Source organism: Crocodylus porosus, unplaced genomic scaffold (assembly GCF_001723895.1).
Source record: "Crocodylus porosus isolate Cpor-Errol unplaced genomic scaffold, CroPor_comp1, whole genome shotgun sequence".
In the NCBI taxonomy this organism is placed as follows: domain Eukaryota; kingdom Metazoa; phylum Chordata; order Crocodylia; family Crocodylidae; genus Crocodylus; species Crocodylus porosus.
In genome coordinates, this window is record NW_017728935.1 from 2,142,097 (window position 1) to 2,159,497 (window position 17,401).

The following is a 17,401-nucleotide window of genomic DNA, read 5'->3' on the forward strand; positions in this document are numbered from 1 at the left end:
GGGGGGGCATACAAATGCATTTAGTCAGTGTAGGCCTCACTGGAGTACTGATTTAAAGCAATCCTTGATAGGTGCATATACAGATCAGGGAAAGGCTCTGCTAAAAGCATTAACCAAACCAGGCCTTAGCAGAGATGGGAATAGGCATTACCACATTATTCCTTATGTAGGGCTTAGATTAGAAGATGCTGGGAAAATTAGGCTCTGCAGACTTCACACAATGGTGACTGATAAAACCAGTATCAAACACCAAAATAAGGGTAGTATGTACAAGGATTAAGATGACTTGGTAAACATGTTTTACCATTTGGACACAAGGCATCGTGACAATGCACACATACCATCCAAACTGAGGGAGCAATACTTAGCAGCCTCCTTACTTTTCTATAGCGTCTCATATTTAGAAATGTTTTCATACACAGGCTTAGCCACCTTCAGGGTGGAACAAAAACTGTACAAGAGCACTAGATAACCTGGGATGAATCCGTAAACCAATCACAAGCGAAAGAAAGACTGAAGTGTACAGAAGTCCAAAGCAATGAAAACACGCTTCTGGGAAGTTATACTGTGCATCCAGAAGTCACAAATGGGAGGTCATTTTCTAGTTGATTTATTTTACTTTTCAGGAGTTTTTGAACTGTGGGGAAAGGCCTGGTTAGCAACACTGGTAAAATGCAAGCACACAGAGTAGGAGCACATAAGTTTCCCTTTCCACTTGTGCCAGTGGCTGAGACAATTATTGGAAGTGTAGATTTATGTGCATTACCTGAGATTTCCTTTTGCTTCTGCCTGGTTTGGCCTAAGATGAGGCTGCTGCTTGTGTCAAATGAATTAACACACACACACACACACACACACACACACACACACACACTAGGCAGAACTTGGGGTGCTGACTTATGTCTGACTGTGAGGACACTTCAGAAAGGGCCTTATTCATTGTCCCTGACAGTACTGTCCAAACCAATGACTTGCTTGCTGAACAGACCAAGCAAGCCAGCCTCTCAGTCAAGACCTGGTTTGGGAGGGCCTGTAAAAGCAAAGCTCACCTTTAGCTTTTCGATCCAAAGGCTGAGCCACAGGTTTTGCAGGTGGTGCAGCATCACCTGTTCCTGGACCTTCTGTTGCTGCTTCTTGGGATCTCACGGATGTCTTTGCAAACCGACGAGTCATCACTGGCGTCACTGTAGTCTCAGGACTTCCAGCCGCTGGGCTTTTCTCATTCATCGCTTCTTCCTGAGGAGATGGCACAGCAGCTCCTTCCGGAGGCTTCTCCTGCTCCTGTTTCAATTGCCGCTTCTCCTTCATGATCTCTTCAAAACTCTTCACCTGAACTTTGGAATTCTTTGCGCTACTGTCTGCAGGCTAAAGAAACACCAGAGGAGCAAAATGAGGCAGAAACCCACAGAGATTTCATAGGGAAAACCTGCTCAGCAAATCTTCTGCAAAGAACTCTGCTCAGTATAATGCATTAATACGTCACAGGTCCTCAAGCTGTATTCTGTTCTCATATAAAGAGGCCTATAGATACCTTCACCTTTTCAATGACAGGGGAACCCACTGAGATTATAAATCCCCCATGGATATGCCCTTGAACAGAGCAGAGCAATGCTGCAATCTACTTCAATCCTGCTAGGATTTTAAAAGGCCACTTGGGCTGCCCATGAAGGCCTCCCCTGACATTGGACTGATTGACTCCAGTCAAAGTCCTAGCTTCTATTCAAATCTTTACCTAAACTCATTAAAATCCACCGAAAACTGAAAGAATAGTGACACAGAACACTGCCCAGCTCCATGTTAACCTAAGAGGTATAAATCTAATGCCATAAGGGCCTCTTCTTTAATGTTGGGTATAAAGAGACAAAAACTTAAAGAAGTTTGAACTTTTTAAGGTTTCCTGAGATGCTATCAAAAGTGACAGGATCCTGCTACAACATTTATGAAACAGGAAAAGGTACAGATGTCCCCACTGTGCTTGTCATACATGCCCAGTACCTCCAAAGTGTCAGAAGGGCAGGTTACCCAAAGCACCTTTTGACACAAAATGTGTCCTACAATCTCCAAGGACTCACCTGGGCAGCCTCAACAGCTGGGCCAGTTCTGGAAGCAGGCTTGCTCAATTCTACCACCTTCTTTTCCTCCCGTCCAGGTACTTTAAAACAAAAAATCCCAACCCCACATTGTTAGCAATAAGAACACAAATGACTGTGACAACACATAACCCGAGTAGCCTCTACCCAACTGGTTTCTAGTTTTATGGGTCAACTTCAACAATTAAGATGACTTAAGAGAGCTTGATCACCTCTTGAGTTCTGAAATCTTTTGTTCCACTTTACATTCCACAAACAAAACACAGCTTGGTCTGCTGTGGACACCAGAAACATTTACTGTCAGCTGGACCAGCATGAGGAACGGGCCATGCAGACCCATTTTAATTCTTTTATTTACAGGAAGAATGTTTTTGCACATTACATGGGATGGAGAGTACATGAATGAGTGCTGTGGTAGAGCCCAGCTTATTAGGTGTGCAGCGAATGCAGCAGGGGATGCAGAGGCATAAAGGATGATTTTGTAGCTGAAGTTGAATGAGACCCTGGAAAATCATATGCCCTGTCTGCCCAAATCACTTCAACCAAATACCTTCACAGCTGGCCATTAATCACGTACCCCCTTATTTTGGGGGTGTTTTGCATGAGACATTCAGGGACTGATTTAGAGAAGAGCCTATTTCTCCCACCTGCAACCAACAGCCATAAAAACTGTGTTTTAAATGTATGAAAAACAACAAAAATACTGGGTATTCTTAAATAAGGCCCCTGGCGTCAAGATGGACACCCAAAATTAGTAAGCCATTTTGGGCTTAACCTAGCTGTGCTTCCCCTGCCTGTAAAATGCAAATAATACCCCATGTTGCCAAACGGTTATCAAGATATAAACACTAATGCTGGCCAGGTGCTCCAATACTGGGGTGACAGCACTGTAGAAATGCCTGCGAAGAAATGACTGTTGCATGTAGTAGTTTAGTGGAGTCATGGGCCACACACTGAATGCCAAGGACAACATAACAGCATCAGTTGGCTGTCTACTCATCAAGTGAGGCAAGAGTTTTGCAGAAAATATGGTACGTGGGTCTTGAAAGGAGATGCTATCATCCCTGCACATACTAAGGGGCTAAGTGAGTACCTAGACAACCTTCCCAACTTCCGATTCTGCAACCCTCATGCTCTTCTAATGTAGCATGCATGTTAAGAGTAAACTGGATGATTTTGAATCACTTGAATATACCAAAAATGACAGGAAGCTGCTGCAGCCCAGTAAAAACCAAAGCATTCTGATTACCTGTCAACTTTGTGATGCGCAACACTCTCTTTCCTAACGCAGCAGGCTCAGGTTGGGCTGGTGTACTTAGAACACTCTCTCCACTCTGCTGTATCCTCAGGGCTTTCTCCTGCTTGATTTCTTCCAGTGTTTTGATGCGCACTTCCCCAATTGGCTTGGCTTTGTTTGTTGCCTCCTCCTGCTGCCCTTTGCTGGGCACAGCAGGAGTCAAGAAGCCCTGTTTCTTGGGCTCACTCTCAGCCCTGGGTTTGGTAGGGCTGCCTTCGGTTTTTGGTTTCTCCTCCTCAGATGGCTTGTTTTTCTTCTCAGCCAGGACCTCGGAGAAGGTTTTGATTCTAACTGCTGGGGAGGGTCTCACTACTGGGCTGGGATCTTTTGCTCTACAGAGCCCTTCGGTCTTGGGTTTCCCTTGAAGCTCTCCCCGTCTCTGGCTGGCTTTCTCAAGACGGATTTCCTCCAGTGTTTTCACATGGATCTCTCCTGTTGGTTTAGCAGCTCTCTCTATCATCAAGAGAGGATAAACCCAATTAAACTGAGACAATAATTCATAGTTTCATAGTCAGTAGGGTCGGAAGGGACCTGAGCAGATCATCAAGTCCGACCCCCTGCCGTGGCAGGAAAGAGTACTAGGGTCAAACGACCCCAGCAAGGTGATTGTTCAGCCTTGTCTCAAAGCCCCCCAGGGTAGGAGCCAGCACCACTTTGCTTGGAAGTTGGTTCCAGATCCCAGCCGCCCTGACCGTGAAGTAGCGCCTCCTGATGTCTAATCTGAATTTACCCTCTGCCAGCTTGTGACCGTTATTTCTAGTCACTCCTGGTAGTGCTCGGGGGAAGAGGGACTCTCCCAATGCCTGCTGGTCCCCTTGGACTAGTTTGTAACAGGCCACTAGATCCCCCCGCTCAGCCTTCTCTTGCGGAGGCTGAACAGATTCAGGTCCCTCGGCCTTTCCTCGTAGGGCCCGCCCTGCTGCCCCCGATCGTGCGAGTGGCCTCCTCTGGCCCCTCTCCATGTTGTCCACATCCCTCTTGAAGTGCGGCACCCAGAACTGGACGCAATACTCCAACTGCGGCCTGACCAGTGCCGCATAGAGGGGGAGGATCACCTCCTTGGACCTGCTCAAGATGCATCTGTGGATGCATGACAAGGTGCGGTTGGCCTTCCTGACCACATCCCCACGCTGCCGGCCCGTGTTCATCTTGGCATCAGTAATGACTCCAAGACCCTTTTCTGCCTCTGCACTGACGAGAAGGGAGTTCCCCAGCCTGTAGGTATGCTGCTGGTTCTTCCTCCCCAGGTGCATCACCTTGCACTTGTCAGTGTTGCATCTCATCCTATTGTCATCCGCCCACCCCTGTAACCTGTCTAGGTCTGACTGAAGCCTATTCCTTCCTTCTAGCGTGACTTGTGTGTGCAAATTTAACTAACACTTCAGGTCTCTGCAAAATTTCTCAATGTGCTGAAGAGAAAAGAAACCATGCTACAACATACATGCGAGTGCCACCAGCAAATCTGGCTTAGCATGCCTATCAAACAGGATAGTGCACTTGAATCATTTTCCTTTAGACCACCTCATTACGGCAATAAGGGTTACACAGTTAAGTATCTGTACCTTTCTCTTCATTACATCCCCAAAGCCTGTCCCTTCACTTGCATTTCTTGGTCAACTGTTGGCAACCAGATTCTACTCCATTTGTGCCCAAGCAAATTTCTGATGCACCTGATTATGAAGCACAACTGGGGCACAAGCTGGCTGCCAAGAGAGATAATCTTGTATTTGCAAATACAGGAGGCCCAACGCTTAAGAGAAAGGGAACAGGGTGTGCCAAGAGATGTCAGGGCTGTAGTCCCAATTCACCTGTTGAACTTCTCACTTGTACAACTGACAGAGAGGTCCACTTAGAAGGGGAAGAGAAAAAGGGAGTGCAAACTTTAAAAAACATTACCTGTCTCTGTACTGGTCTGCTCAGCTGGCAATCCCAGCCTCTCCTTAAGAGATTTAGGGACTTGAACTGAAAGAAAACAAAAAGTCATCAAATGGGGCTACATAAAAGTCTCTGACTTTGCATTTACATGGCTCTAGAAGCAGATTGGCTCTCACATCTGGGGAACTCAACATTGTCCTGAAGCTTCACTGAACAAAGTATGGGCATGGACAGACATACTGGTTATAGGACTTTCTACAAAGCTTTTAGAACACTATAAAAAATTGAGTGGATGGATGACAATGGTGTTACAGCGCAACAAAACTGCCCCAAACTATACCCAAGTTGATGCTGGGTAAAACAGGGACAAACTCTGAAGTGCTTCACAGTGATGCTTCAGCTGGGAAGTAGGTATACACCTGCAACTTATCTCGAGGGCAACAAATTAAAAGCATTTTAAAAACATGGTATTTGAAGTGTTTTGTATATATTATGCACGTCTATCCATATCCCAAAAAGGAACTACAAAATTGAAGTGCGATTCAACCCCAAAGATTTGTTGAGCGAAAGTACCTCTCTTAGGTGCTTTGTCAGGGTTCTCCAGACAGTTAATTTTTTTCCCCAACCTTTCAGCAAGGCTACGCTTCAGTGAAGGCCCGCTTTCATCAGCTTATGGAATAAAAGAAAGAAAAACAGCTAACAATGAACTAAACATTTTAAGAGCACTTTACATTTTGAAAGGCTATCTGGCACTCTAGCTGGCACTTCTGTGTTTGAAGTCCCAAGTATAATTTTTCTGTATTTGTTTTCCAACTGCTAATAACATTTGCTATTTCCACTCCTAAGCTATAGTTCCTGCATAAATCTGCATTCATATGATTCAGCACTTCTCAGAGCCTGAAGAGTGTTTTGAAAATCAAGCAGCAGAAGGTAAGCATAAAAGAAGTGGATATGTGGGGGAAAAAAATCTGTTTTGACTCTGCAGTTTCAGCATAATAGAATTTTTATGTTGGCACTTTTCAACCCGATGCATTTCATAAGCTATTTTACAACAGCACCCTGAAAAGCAGACACTTTTAGGGGGTTGGCAACCAAAAAACATACTGCACAAATATGGGCGGAAATGCTATATGTTCAGTGCACTGAAGCTCAGATAAACATATAAAAAAGCCTGATCTCACAATTACTGAAATCAAGGAATCAAACCACCAAGTTAATTAGGAAAGATTAAGTAAGCCGCTAGGTAGACTGTACTCTGCTCCAAACAGAGCATACACACAGCACTGCTCAAATCCCCCTTTTTTAATTTAGAAAAGCTTAACTCAAGAGCACTCTCCTCACATCTCTTTCTAGAACTTCTGTCAGAGCTTCCCCTGTCTTAGCCCCTTGTTACCAATTTTCCAGATAAGTTAACCCATTTCCATCTGGGTTGGAGGTAAACCACTTGTCAACACGAGACAGTAGGAATTACTTTCCAACCTCATACAGGGCGGTACAAACTTACAGATGGAAAGTCAGGTAACAGAACATGTTCAAACAAAATCTCAATACTTGTCAAAATCCCCAAAAAAGATATGTAATGACTAAAGTAGAGTATGCTACAGACTCAGAGTACCACAGTCACAAGATACAGCTGAACCATATTAGTGAAACTGTGCGAAGCCTTAGAGCAATGATGGTAGAAGGCTGATGCAGTTTGTGACGGAAGGCCATTAGCAGAACTGTGTGAAAGAAGCTTGCACAATGCCTGATTCTAGCTAGCGGTATTTCTCCACGTTCTCACCGAAACAGGGTTTCCGTTTTCCCAGTCTCTCTGGAAGGCTCAATCGAATCACTGGCTCCTCCCCTGGAACAGTGGAAGACGTTCCTTTAAATTCAGAAAATGCTGTAACTACACACATATAAGCACTAGATCATCTTGCCAGTACACATGTCATAAGCACCCACTCAAAATCATGATAATTTTCTCCCTCAGTCAGAAATCTAAAATGCTAGAATGCTGCATTTCAAAACATACTTTATTTTGATACGTGCAATTTATAAAATTACTAGTAAATGTACTATAACACACTTATCAAATAGACTAGTCATCTGAGACCTCACTTCTGCTTTCTGCTATTATGATTGTTAAGTGGGGAGAAGGCTTCAAATTCGCATATGTGTTGCATGCTGTGCAGGTTAGGAAGGTTCTCCTGAAGTGATATAGACACCAGTACGCAACTCCAGTACAAAGGATGGATTAACAACATTTCATTTTACTCTTGCAAGAAAATCCCCTTCATTAAGCCCATTACCACGTCCTACCTTTAATCCTCTAGGCATTTTCTTTACCACGCTGACTACCCTATAGCAGTGCTTCTCTAGGTTTCTGTTTCTATAAAGGTTTTGCACAGCTTGGAACACTCTCATTTCTCTCTCTCTCTCGCCATTCCCCTCCCCTCCCCACATTTCATGCTGCCCTTTTCTGTAGCACTTTCCTCTCATCAACTCTCCATCCCTTCAGTTCTCCCCTGTCTGCACCTTTTCATTTCTTTCTGCAAATGTATTTAACTTACTGTGCAAATACAGGTCCTGATGCTACAGATACCTGAACACAAACACAGTCCCACGGACTCCTACAGGACCCACAAGTGAGTCACCCTAAATGCACAGTCATTTGTTTGGAGGATCATGGATTTGAACACATTTTGGCAACATCTGGAGCAGACTAATAAGCCCCGACCACAAGACTTGGCACTGGGCAAAGGCCAGAGAATCTGCTCTAGTGCTGTAGTCTCAGGAACCCTTGTTACCTTGCTTTGTAGATAAGGTCACGGTCCTGACCACCGTGCGTACGTTTTCTTTTTCAGGACCTGGAATGGGCTGAGGTTGAGGTGGATGATCAGAGACTCCAGAGGGGCCGTCTGTCCAGAGTAAACCCAGTATTAACGTTAAGAGGAAATGTTAAGCAACTCCACTATCACGAGTCAAAAACAAACCAGGTTTACCTTGTCCCTGCAAACTACACACCAACCAACCAGGGGATATAAATAAAACATGGTCTTTTTCTGGCATTTCCACTTGAAATTCACAGCAAGCACTACACGGTTCGGTGAAATATAAGTTGGATATACAAGCTGCGTTCCTTCTAAGCTGTGTGGCATGTGTGGCTGTGCAGGTGCTCTCATGCCGCGCTGCCAGGAGCGCCTGCGCATGCTGCACAGCTTAGGGGGAACGTTGTATGCAAGGTGCTGAACATGCAAGGGAAGGTGTGTGGAAACGCATGCAATGGCAAAGGCTCAGGCACAGGGCACCAAAAAAGAAAAGCAAGCACAAAGGATTGCACAAAATAGCCTTCTTAGCCATTGCTCAGTCAGCTCCCAGGACACCACCAGAGGAAAACAAACAAATGCACAGGAAAGTGTTAAAAGCATATGAAAGCATAGAGTTAAACTCTTCTGATTTTGACCTATACAACAGTCCAGATCAGAGAGCAAGGATAGAGCTGGTACCATTTGGGCTCTATTTTTAATACTCAGAGACTATTTTAAGCCCCCTTTCAAATAACAATACTTTTCTGAAAGCAAATACAGATTATCCCAGGCAAAAACTTAAAGCCAGCTTTGTTGCCAGGCTAGAAAGAATTCAGTCTTTGCTGAGGCAGGAATGACATTTCATTAGAGATGTAGAAGGGGGAAAGAAGTGAATTGCAACTCACCACTTGGTTTCTTTGATTTTTCTTTCATTTTCTTCAGCTTGATTTCTTCAAGTGTTTTTATTCCAAAATTCAAATTGGCATCTGAAAATGTAGATTGTAAATGAAGTCAACATTTGAAAGCAGCTGGGGCATGTCGATGAACACAAGTCTTTCAGTGACTGATTTTGGCACCTCAGTGAATGTCAGTGCAAGAGACACAGAGAAAAGTATTAAGCTGAGAGCCAGAGAGTTTGCCAATTTTATGGGGTGCCTGCTCCCTCTCTTTTTTGGGTACATACAAGCTGAATTTCAAGGAGGTACACTGAATTTCTCTCTGTGCTCTTAGCTTTGCATACTGTTAGATTCCCTTTTTAATGCAGGGAGGAAAATCCAGAAAATTAACTCTGCCTAGGTCACCCAGTAACCAGTGAATGCACAACAAGGTGATGAGGAGGTAAGGTCATCGGAATAATTAACTTAACTGTACACTTCCATTTCCACCTCTCACCCTAGTGCAGTCCCATGATACACTGCTTCATGAGCTTTTATAGCAGACTCCTAAAGCTGCCAGAAGAGATCACTTGCATAGTTATAAAAATGCCTCTCTTCCTTTAAAAAAAATAAAAATAAATAAAATAATGTTCTTCGGTGATATCTAGCCAACAAATCAGAACTCTAGCACTACATAAAAACAATTAAGCTGAGAGGGAAAGACATGGGGTATGATTTTCTACTCCTTTTCCCTCTAGTGTAAACCAGAAGTAATTCCTAAGTTGTCAAAGGAGTTACTCTACAGCAGGGGTTCTCAAAAGTTTTTATGCTGCAGCCCAGCAAACCGCGACCCAGAAGTGGCTGCAGCCTGGCCCAGCAGTAACAGCCAACTGCAGCTGGACTTTCCGGCTGGCAGACAGGTAAGGCTACCTCCACCCGATGGGCAGGGGGGTGGGCCAAACCCTGCGCTGCCGTGGGCCCTGCAAAAGAAGCCGGGATCTCTCCACATGGCTCTGGGGGGGGGTGGGGGCCAGGGTTTGCCGGTCTGGCAGCCTCTCTGCCCGGCTCTGGGGGCGGCCGTGGGCTTGTCGGTCCACAGCCGCTTCTGGTCTGGCAGTCAGCCGTGCTACAGACCGGCAGCTGACCTGCCGCGGCCTGGCACTAGGCCACAGCTCAAGGATTAAGAACCCCTGTTTCAGAGTATCTTAGGTCTTCTGGTCTGATGGCTTAGGGGCAAGTCACATGCTCCTGTCACAGCTCGCATCCACTGAAATCCTGATAACTTTCACCTGAGCACTGATTACCGATACATACAGCTTAAGTCACTGTCATTTTCTTTTTCAATATCTTTGGGACTGCACAAGGTTGACAACAGTGCTTGAAATAAGACTGTGAAAAGCAACAGCTGATCAACCTTTTGGCGCAGCACCGCAGGTGTGACCTTACTAAGCAGATACAGCAACAGCTACAATGAAAGCTTGTGTCAGGCGGCAAAAAAGTCAGTCAGTCATTAATTATGTTCATATAACATCTAGCTCAATGGTGCTCACCCTGATTGTGACCTTCAGAAACTCCTGCAACATGAGGTATTGTAATACCTTGTTTTGTATTACCACTGGATTTCCGAGTGGAAACAACCCGTAATCCATCATGGGTTTCTGTAGCTGGTTGCTGGATTGGTGTTTTAGCTTCATCTCCTTCTTCAGAAAGCTGATCTAAGGTGGGGGTGGGGGGGGGAACAGAAAAAGTAGATTACGCAGTGAACATAAGGAACCGAATGAAGCTGTAATAGCTCATTAGTGCAGGGACTGTGTAGAGAGCCCAGCACAATAGGGTAATGGTCCCTAGCTGGGATCCCTAAGCGATACTGCAAAACAAATAGAATATCAAATCTTGTGCCTTCAAACACCAGCTCACGCAGCACCTTCCATGTAGAGGATACCAAAGCAGGCATAACTTCCATTACAATGAAATAGAGGTACTGAGTAGGCAGGACCAGTATTTTCAAGACTGGCCATGCTTTTTTGGGTGCTTAATTTGAAAAGTCAAAGGCCTTATTTCAGAAAGGCTGATCACCTAACAATTCATCTGACAGCAAAAAGTGGCTATTACAAAAAATGCCTTCTTCAATGCATTACTCAGCTTACACCCTGGCAATTAAAAGACAAAAGATGATCTAGGTCTCTTGACTTGGTCACTAGACACCCTATCTTCTGGACTGCCTGTGGGATAGCAGGCTGTCGAGGAGGGAATTTCCTCCATGTTTTTCACATCTGTCAATTCACTAGGTGTAAGAAGAGAATAACTAATATTATTTCTGGTATTACACCTAGAGGCTACAACTTGTGGGGAGTCGAAGAACCACCAGTTGTCTGACCAGGCAGACTGCTGCATGTCTAATAACCAGTTCTTGTACACCCTAGTGCATTAGGTGTTGATCTACACCATGTGCTTTGGAGAGTTAAGACAGGCTCACCATCATCATCTTCATCATCATCTGCAGCATTGATTACAACCGGGGGATGCGTGGGACTGGGGACATTTTCTGAGTTTTCCACTTTCATCACCCCCCGCAGCTGTGGGGAGGGGTTGGACTGGACAGACAGTTTATTCTGCTGCAGCGAGATCTGGTTTGCCTTCACCTCCTCTTCTGCAGACTCAGTTGTGCTTGGCAGCACAGCTAGAAGAAAAGTAGAAGTACCTGTAAGATGCCTTTCTTAAAGCTAAGACTTCATTTAATACTAAGGCATGCGCATAACTTGAAGACGCATTAAATTCTCATTGGCTGTTACAAGACAGATTTAAATTTAGCATAGGTTTGCTAAATGAATGAGGAGTGTGGCTTTATAGTCCTTCCTGACTGTGGTTTTATAGTCCTGCCTGCTGCTGACACTCTGAACACTAGCTTCACACAAAGCTCTTGTATAACCCAGTAAGAAAGATGAAGCAAGAGGCCAGCAGCCTGAAACACTAACAGAAGAACTGATAAGAGAGAGGAGAGACAGGTACAAGAGTGGGTAAACTTGCCAGTCACACACAGTTGTGCCTTCTCCCATACCCACAATCACCTATGGTCCAGTGCTATGAATGAGGATTCCACTTGATGTTCCAATAATGCTGACATTTTTAATCTCAAACACTGACCCACGTGAAGGACAATATAACAAATCAAAACTTAGTGTCTCAGGGCACCTGTACACACCATGGGGTTTAATTCTCATTAAATTAAATAGGTTTATAAAATTTAACCTTGTTTATTTTGCATCAGTGTTTATATGCACTAGGTTTTCAAATGAATTAAGCTTTGGAGCATCACATCAGTATTTGCACGCACTAGGTTTTTGAACGAATTAAGCCCAGTCCCCGGCTGGCGCCACAAGAGAGTGGTCCAGCACTGCCCCCCTGGCCTGGTGCACCCCGTCCTGTGTCCTGCCATGCAGCTGTGAAAGCGGGGAGCCAGCAAGCCGCACAAGAAAAAAAAAAAAGCAGAAGCAATTTGAAAGCAAAAGCAATTCAAAGGGGTGAACTACAAAAAAGTTGCGGCACCATCTGGTGGGCAAAGAGGCTTATTACACACCTTTGAGCGCACGCAACAAATCCATGGATGCCACACTTTAATTTGCAGCGAGGCAAACTAAACTATGTCCAAGGAGTTTTATGTAATGCACCACAAAGACTTTTAAAGTGTCCGTAAAACCTACTTGTGCAAGCTGTCACGCTGCTGCAGCACAAGAAAGGGCAAAAAACGAGGCATGTACAAAGGCCCTCAGAGTCAACATTTGCTTGAACTGCAGCAAGATAATAATTTGGTGCCACATTCTCAGAGCTCATTTTTAAACATGGCAAGTTTTAGACCTTTACGAGAAAGGATATTTTTGGCCTTTCAGAGCCTTAAGAGCACCACAGATGTTTATATATATTGTTAACAGTGGAGCTACCTCCCCTGCCCCCACCCTCTGCCAATAGTAGAAGTGCTTCAAAATATTTTTGAAAGTAAAAATCTGGAAGTTGGCTCTAATAGACATCAAGTCTTTGAGTTACTTTAAACCAGGGAAGATTTCTTAGAGGAGGAAAAAAACACCAACTGGCTCACTTTTGCTTGGAGGTAGGAAGAGTCCATCAACAAAGCGTCCTTTGGTGTGATGGAAAGCACAATTCAACTTCTGACAGCCCCCTGGCTGGTTCTCCCAGTAACAAGGAATTTCACTGCGTTTCTTCTACAAAGACAGAGGGGGGGGTGGAAAAAAGCAGTCACCTTGGAATAAAGTTCTCTTAAAAAGAGCTGCAAAACCATCTACTTGACAATATTCAAGAAATGGCATAGAACCATCACCGTGCAACACTGTCACAGTACAGTGCAAATCAAATACATCACTAAGAAAATCTCTCAATACACTGCCTAGATATATATACAATATATGCATCAACTGTGGATTAATAATTTCTTTGTAGCCTTCTACCATCCCACAGATGAAATGCCTTCTTCCTTTCTCCGTGCTCTTGGTTAATATATAGTTTCTGACAAAAGAAGGCATTTCCAGAAAAGTCAGAGATGAAAGAGACCCATAAAGTTGCATCTCATCTATTCAAGGGGCCAGCGTAGATTTATTCCCTAGTACTGTGCCCAAAGCAATTTTAAGTAACTAACCAGTGGGGCTGCTGCTATTTCTGTTGAGAGTATTCCAACGTTGAATAGATCTCCCAGCAAGGAGGTTTTTTTTCTAACAGCCAGTTTTCCTTAATTTCAGCTCATTAGTCTTACCAGGCAAAGGCAGGGGAAACTGACTTGCAAAAGTGAACTCAGTCTATTTACAGCAACAAGGAAAGATTCAATTGCTCCAATACTGAACAAGTCAGGAGCTGCCAGAGTGACCCGCTTGCTGCTGACACTAGTCGGACCCTCCTGAATTACCGTAATCATTCCTCCACTCCTCAACACTGGTATGTCACAGACCCTCTTGCTGAACAAGACTACCACAGCACAATTAACCTCGGGAATACAGGTTAAACTCTAAAAGGTTTCTTGAGCCTCACATGGTGAAAGCACTGCCTGAAGATGCATTTGCAAAGCCCGCACTTACATCAATCTCCATGTGTCTAAACCTGCAGATGTTTCTGAAGCAGCGCCCTTCTTGCCAGAGCGTGCAGACGGTCTCGTTCCCCAATGCAGCTTCACAGTGACGGAAGGGACAGCTGTCCCCCTGCAACCAATGGAGGAAAGGAAAATGAGATGCTCTCATCTGAACACACTCATGTACAAAAGGGACAGCTGTTACAGTGGGGCTGAAAGGAATGGCGTTAGTTACTAAAGCAGTCGCAGCGTGGGGGAGGAGTGGAAATCATGGAAAGTCAGGAGTGAAGAAGAAAAGGAGCACAGAACACAAAATGAAGTCTCAGGGAGTAGGCAGAAATAATGAACTCTGAAAACATTTGCAGCTTTCCAACATTATTTTAAACCATCGGCTCAAAGTCCAACAATTAGAAACAGGTAAGATGCTACAAGTTCTTTTCTTCCATCTATAACATGAGAAATCAAGAACCGTTCTAGAAAAAAATCCCCACCAAGGCTATTTTAACCCTACACCACACCCCTCTTCCCCACAGTCTCTCTCAGCCATTTTCCTACAGCCTTTCATTGGGCTAGTAATTAATAGACAACCATTTCTTATGCTTTTTTCAAGCGTTAGCATTTATTTTAAGTTGAGAAATATTTGTTACAACAAGAATTTAATATTTAGACGCCATAAGAATTCAACAGCCTGGGTAAGTAAACTCAGACAAAACTAAGTTATACCCACGGAAGTTATCTGGAACAAAGAGTTGAAGATAGATACACCGAGTTAAAATGCTGTACTGTTAAACCAGAAAGATGCCTTATTTAGGACTCAGCAAGAGATGACAAGGCTAGCTGGTTTCTCCTGTTAAACTCTCGTATTTTCTTGCTGCCACAGAAGAGGGCACAAGATATTCCTGCACCCACCAAAGTCCCAGTCACTGCCACTTTCTACATCTTATTAGCCTACTTATGGAACAATACAATGAACAGATCCCATCTGATAGAGGAATTAATCAGCCAGTTTACTGGGCAGCAACAATGAGAAACAGTTAGATCAACACAGGAAAACCATGGTCTAGAAGAGGAGGAACCAACTTCATTGGCAGGCAGGCCACAAATTAATGCCCGTACTCTCCCTAATCGCCACTCTAATCTGCTTCCCCAGCTCAATTTGTTGCTCTTTCTGCTCCCTGCCCATGCCACTACTGGCAGACATGCTGCAGATTGTCCCCCCTGGTCTAGACCATTAAAGGAGCTAGGAACCCGAGTTTCAGTCCATCACTATTGAGACGCTCCACAGTTTGGGACACATCGGTTCAATTTCAAACCTCTGTTTACTCATGGTTAATACCCACATTAGAGGGTATTTGTAAGGAGTAGCATCTGATGAACTGAGATGCATTTATTTGTATAATCACTTGAAAAAGAAACATAAAAGGCAAAAATTAATCACACTTCTAAAAAAAAAACAGAAGAGGAAAACAGCTCTGACGAATCAGGACAGATCTGCTTTCAAATCTGGCCACAAGACATTAAATCGCCAGAAAAAGATTTGCTCATCTGTTTTTAAATGCACTTGTGAACACGCACCTTGGTGCAGGTCGAATAGAAATAGAAGTAGCAGTCATCTCCGTGGTTAGACATGCTGGACAGATCCTCAGGGACAAGCCTAGTGATCCTCAGAAGAGTTAGGGCTGATTGTTCCACACAGCCTTCTTCCTCTCGTGTAGAGAGCTGGCTTCACCCTTTCTTGGACTGAAACAATCTTCTTCTACAGGCGTGATTAGAGAAATCCTCTTTAAAAAGTAACCTTGGAGAAAGTGATTGTAGACAGTTAAGATAACCAATGGACTATATTCCTATTCCATTACCATGTAGGTAATAGGACCGTGTTAATTCAGATGCCTTGAAACTGACCAGTTGCAACCCCCTACCACCCCAATGTAGAATCCTCTTAAATAGCATGAACCCTTTTTGCCACGCTTTTATTTTTTCTTCTCCTCTCCTCTCCCCAATACAACAGCAGCAGGACTGGGACCTCACTCTTAAGGACTACATCGTGCCTGGGAATCATCGTTAAATCCTTAACTACTGGCATACAATGCAGCTTTGAGTTACAGAGTATCATGGTCCTCTCTTCCCCTCAACCACAGGAGGTGACAAATCAATTTATTTACATACCTGGATAAGTCGGCAAGGTCGTCAATCTTCAAAGACTTCCAGTTAATTTCTCCTGTAGGCCGAACCAACACTCAATCCGTGAATTAATAATAAAGGGGTAGAAAAATTTTCCTCCTCACATTGCCAAGGAAACCTCTCATCCACAATTCAGAAATAGGCCGAACTTTTAAATATCTTACAACTACTGGAGGAAGCAAGTCCATTCGAATACTCTGTCAGACTGGAGACAGCCAGGGTTAGTTAGCTCTTCAAAAAAAACCCAGTTCATTTAAAGCGGAACTTTGAATCACAAGCGGCTGCAAAAATGAAGCTCCATCTTCCGCAGCCGGATAATTTATTTATTTTTTTTTAATTTAAAATTCATTAAGTTCCAATTTCTGGTCTTCAAAGATTTCTTCACCTATTAAGAAAAAACAAAAACCTTCCCCCATCTTTATTAGCTGTATAGCAAAAACAAACTTGTGTGTATAAACATACGTATATGTATATACATATACATATACGCAAACATGTTTATACACACACACCAATATATGCAAGTGGGGTAATAAAAATCATGCCTTTTTGGCTAGTTGTTGCTTAAAATGCATGAAACGTTTCAATTTGGGGAAACTGGCATAAATTGAGGGGTTAAAAATATTTCCGACAAATATATCTTCAGGCCAATGCTTTATAAACATGGGTGAGTTTGGGTCTGGCACACAAATATGCATACATATGTACATGCATACAGTATATACATAATTATACACACAAAGCGTGCACAGTATGTATACTATAATATCCATATTGTAGAGAATAACTTTTAGCCCTGATCAGACATACACAGTTGCAATCAATTCAGTGCAGAAAGATAGCAGATTTAGCATATAGCAAGCTGAAAGAGGCAGGGAAATGCTCACTTTGGAAGTGGCATGGCTGCATGAGACAGAGAATTTGGAATATTTTTCTTCTGATATTCGGAAGCCAATTTCTTTTTTTTTTTTAACATCAGAACAAACACTTCAGGCTTGTCGCCACATACTGTTCCCCTGGTGCATATATAAGCCACCATTATCCACTGCTGTGAGATTGGCAAAAAAACCTCGACAGGATGGCTTTGGTCCCATTCTTAGCAGCCAATGACTTTGACACCATAAGGAGCCTGGGATCGATTCCATTTAGCCACAAGCAGTTTCAATTCACTGGGAATTGAATGTTCCAATTAAAAAAAAAAAAAAAAAAAAAAAAAAAAA

At 43.6% G+C, this 17,401-nt stretch overlaps 1 protein-coding gene across 5 annotated transcripts in view; it reads right to left on the reverse strand.

Annotated features, from left to right (window-relative positions):
* ZC3H11A (zinc finger CCCH-type containing 11A) overlaps positions 1 to 17,401 on the reverse strand; it is a 27,523-nt gene that overhangs the window by 3,856 nt on the left and 6,266 nt on the right. For 2 of the 5 annotated variants that reach the window (XM_019546613.1, XM_019546614.1), the window contains 14 exons: positions 16,167 to 16,218; positions 15,576 to 15,795; positions 14,011 to 14,130; positions 13,023 to 13,146; positions 11,406 to 11,609; positions 10,480 to 10,644; positions 8,960 to 9,040; positions 8,055 to 8,165; positions 7,046 to 7,129; positions 5,836 to 5,931; positions 5,284 to 5,349; positions 3,340 to 3,840; positions 2,073 to 2,152; positions 1,050 to 1,365 (listed from right to left, as the gene is read on the reverse strand). In XM_019546613.1, the coding sequence (XP_019402158.1) occupies positions 1,050 to 1,365; positions 2,073 to 2,152; positions 3,340 to 3,840; positions 5,284 to 5,349; positions 5,836 to 5,931; positions 7,046 to 7,129; positions 8,055 to 8,165; positions 8,960 to 9,040; positions 10,480 to 10,644; positions 11,406 to 11,609; positions 13,023 to 13,146; positions 14,011 to 14,130; positions 15,576 to 15,629 (2,002 nt within the window). In that variant the 5' untranslated portion in view covers positions 15,630 to 15,795; positions 16,167 to 16,218. Of the gene's footprint in view, positions 1 to 1,049; positions 1,366 to 2,072; positions 2,153 to 3,339; positions 3,841 to 5,283; positions 5,350 to 5,835; positions 5,932 to 7,045; positions 7,130 to 8,054; positions 8,166 to 8,959; positions 9,041 to 10,479; positions 10,645 to 11,405; positions 11,610 to 13,022; positions 13,147 to 14,010; positions 14,131 to 15,575; positions 15,796 to 16,166; positions 17,396 to 17,401 lie in introns of those variants that run through there. The other 3 variants (XM_019546617.1, XM_019546616.1, XM_019546615.1) reach the window with 3 other exon arrangements.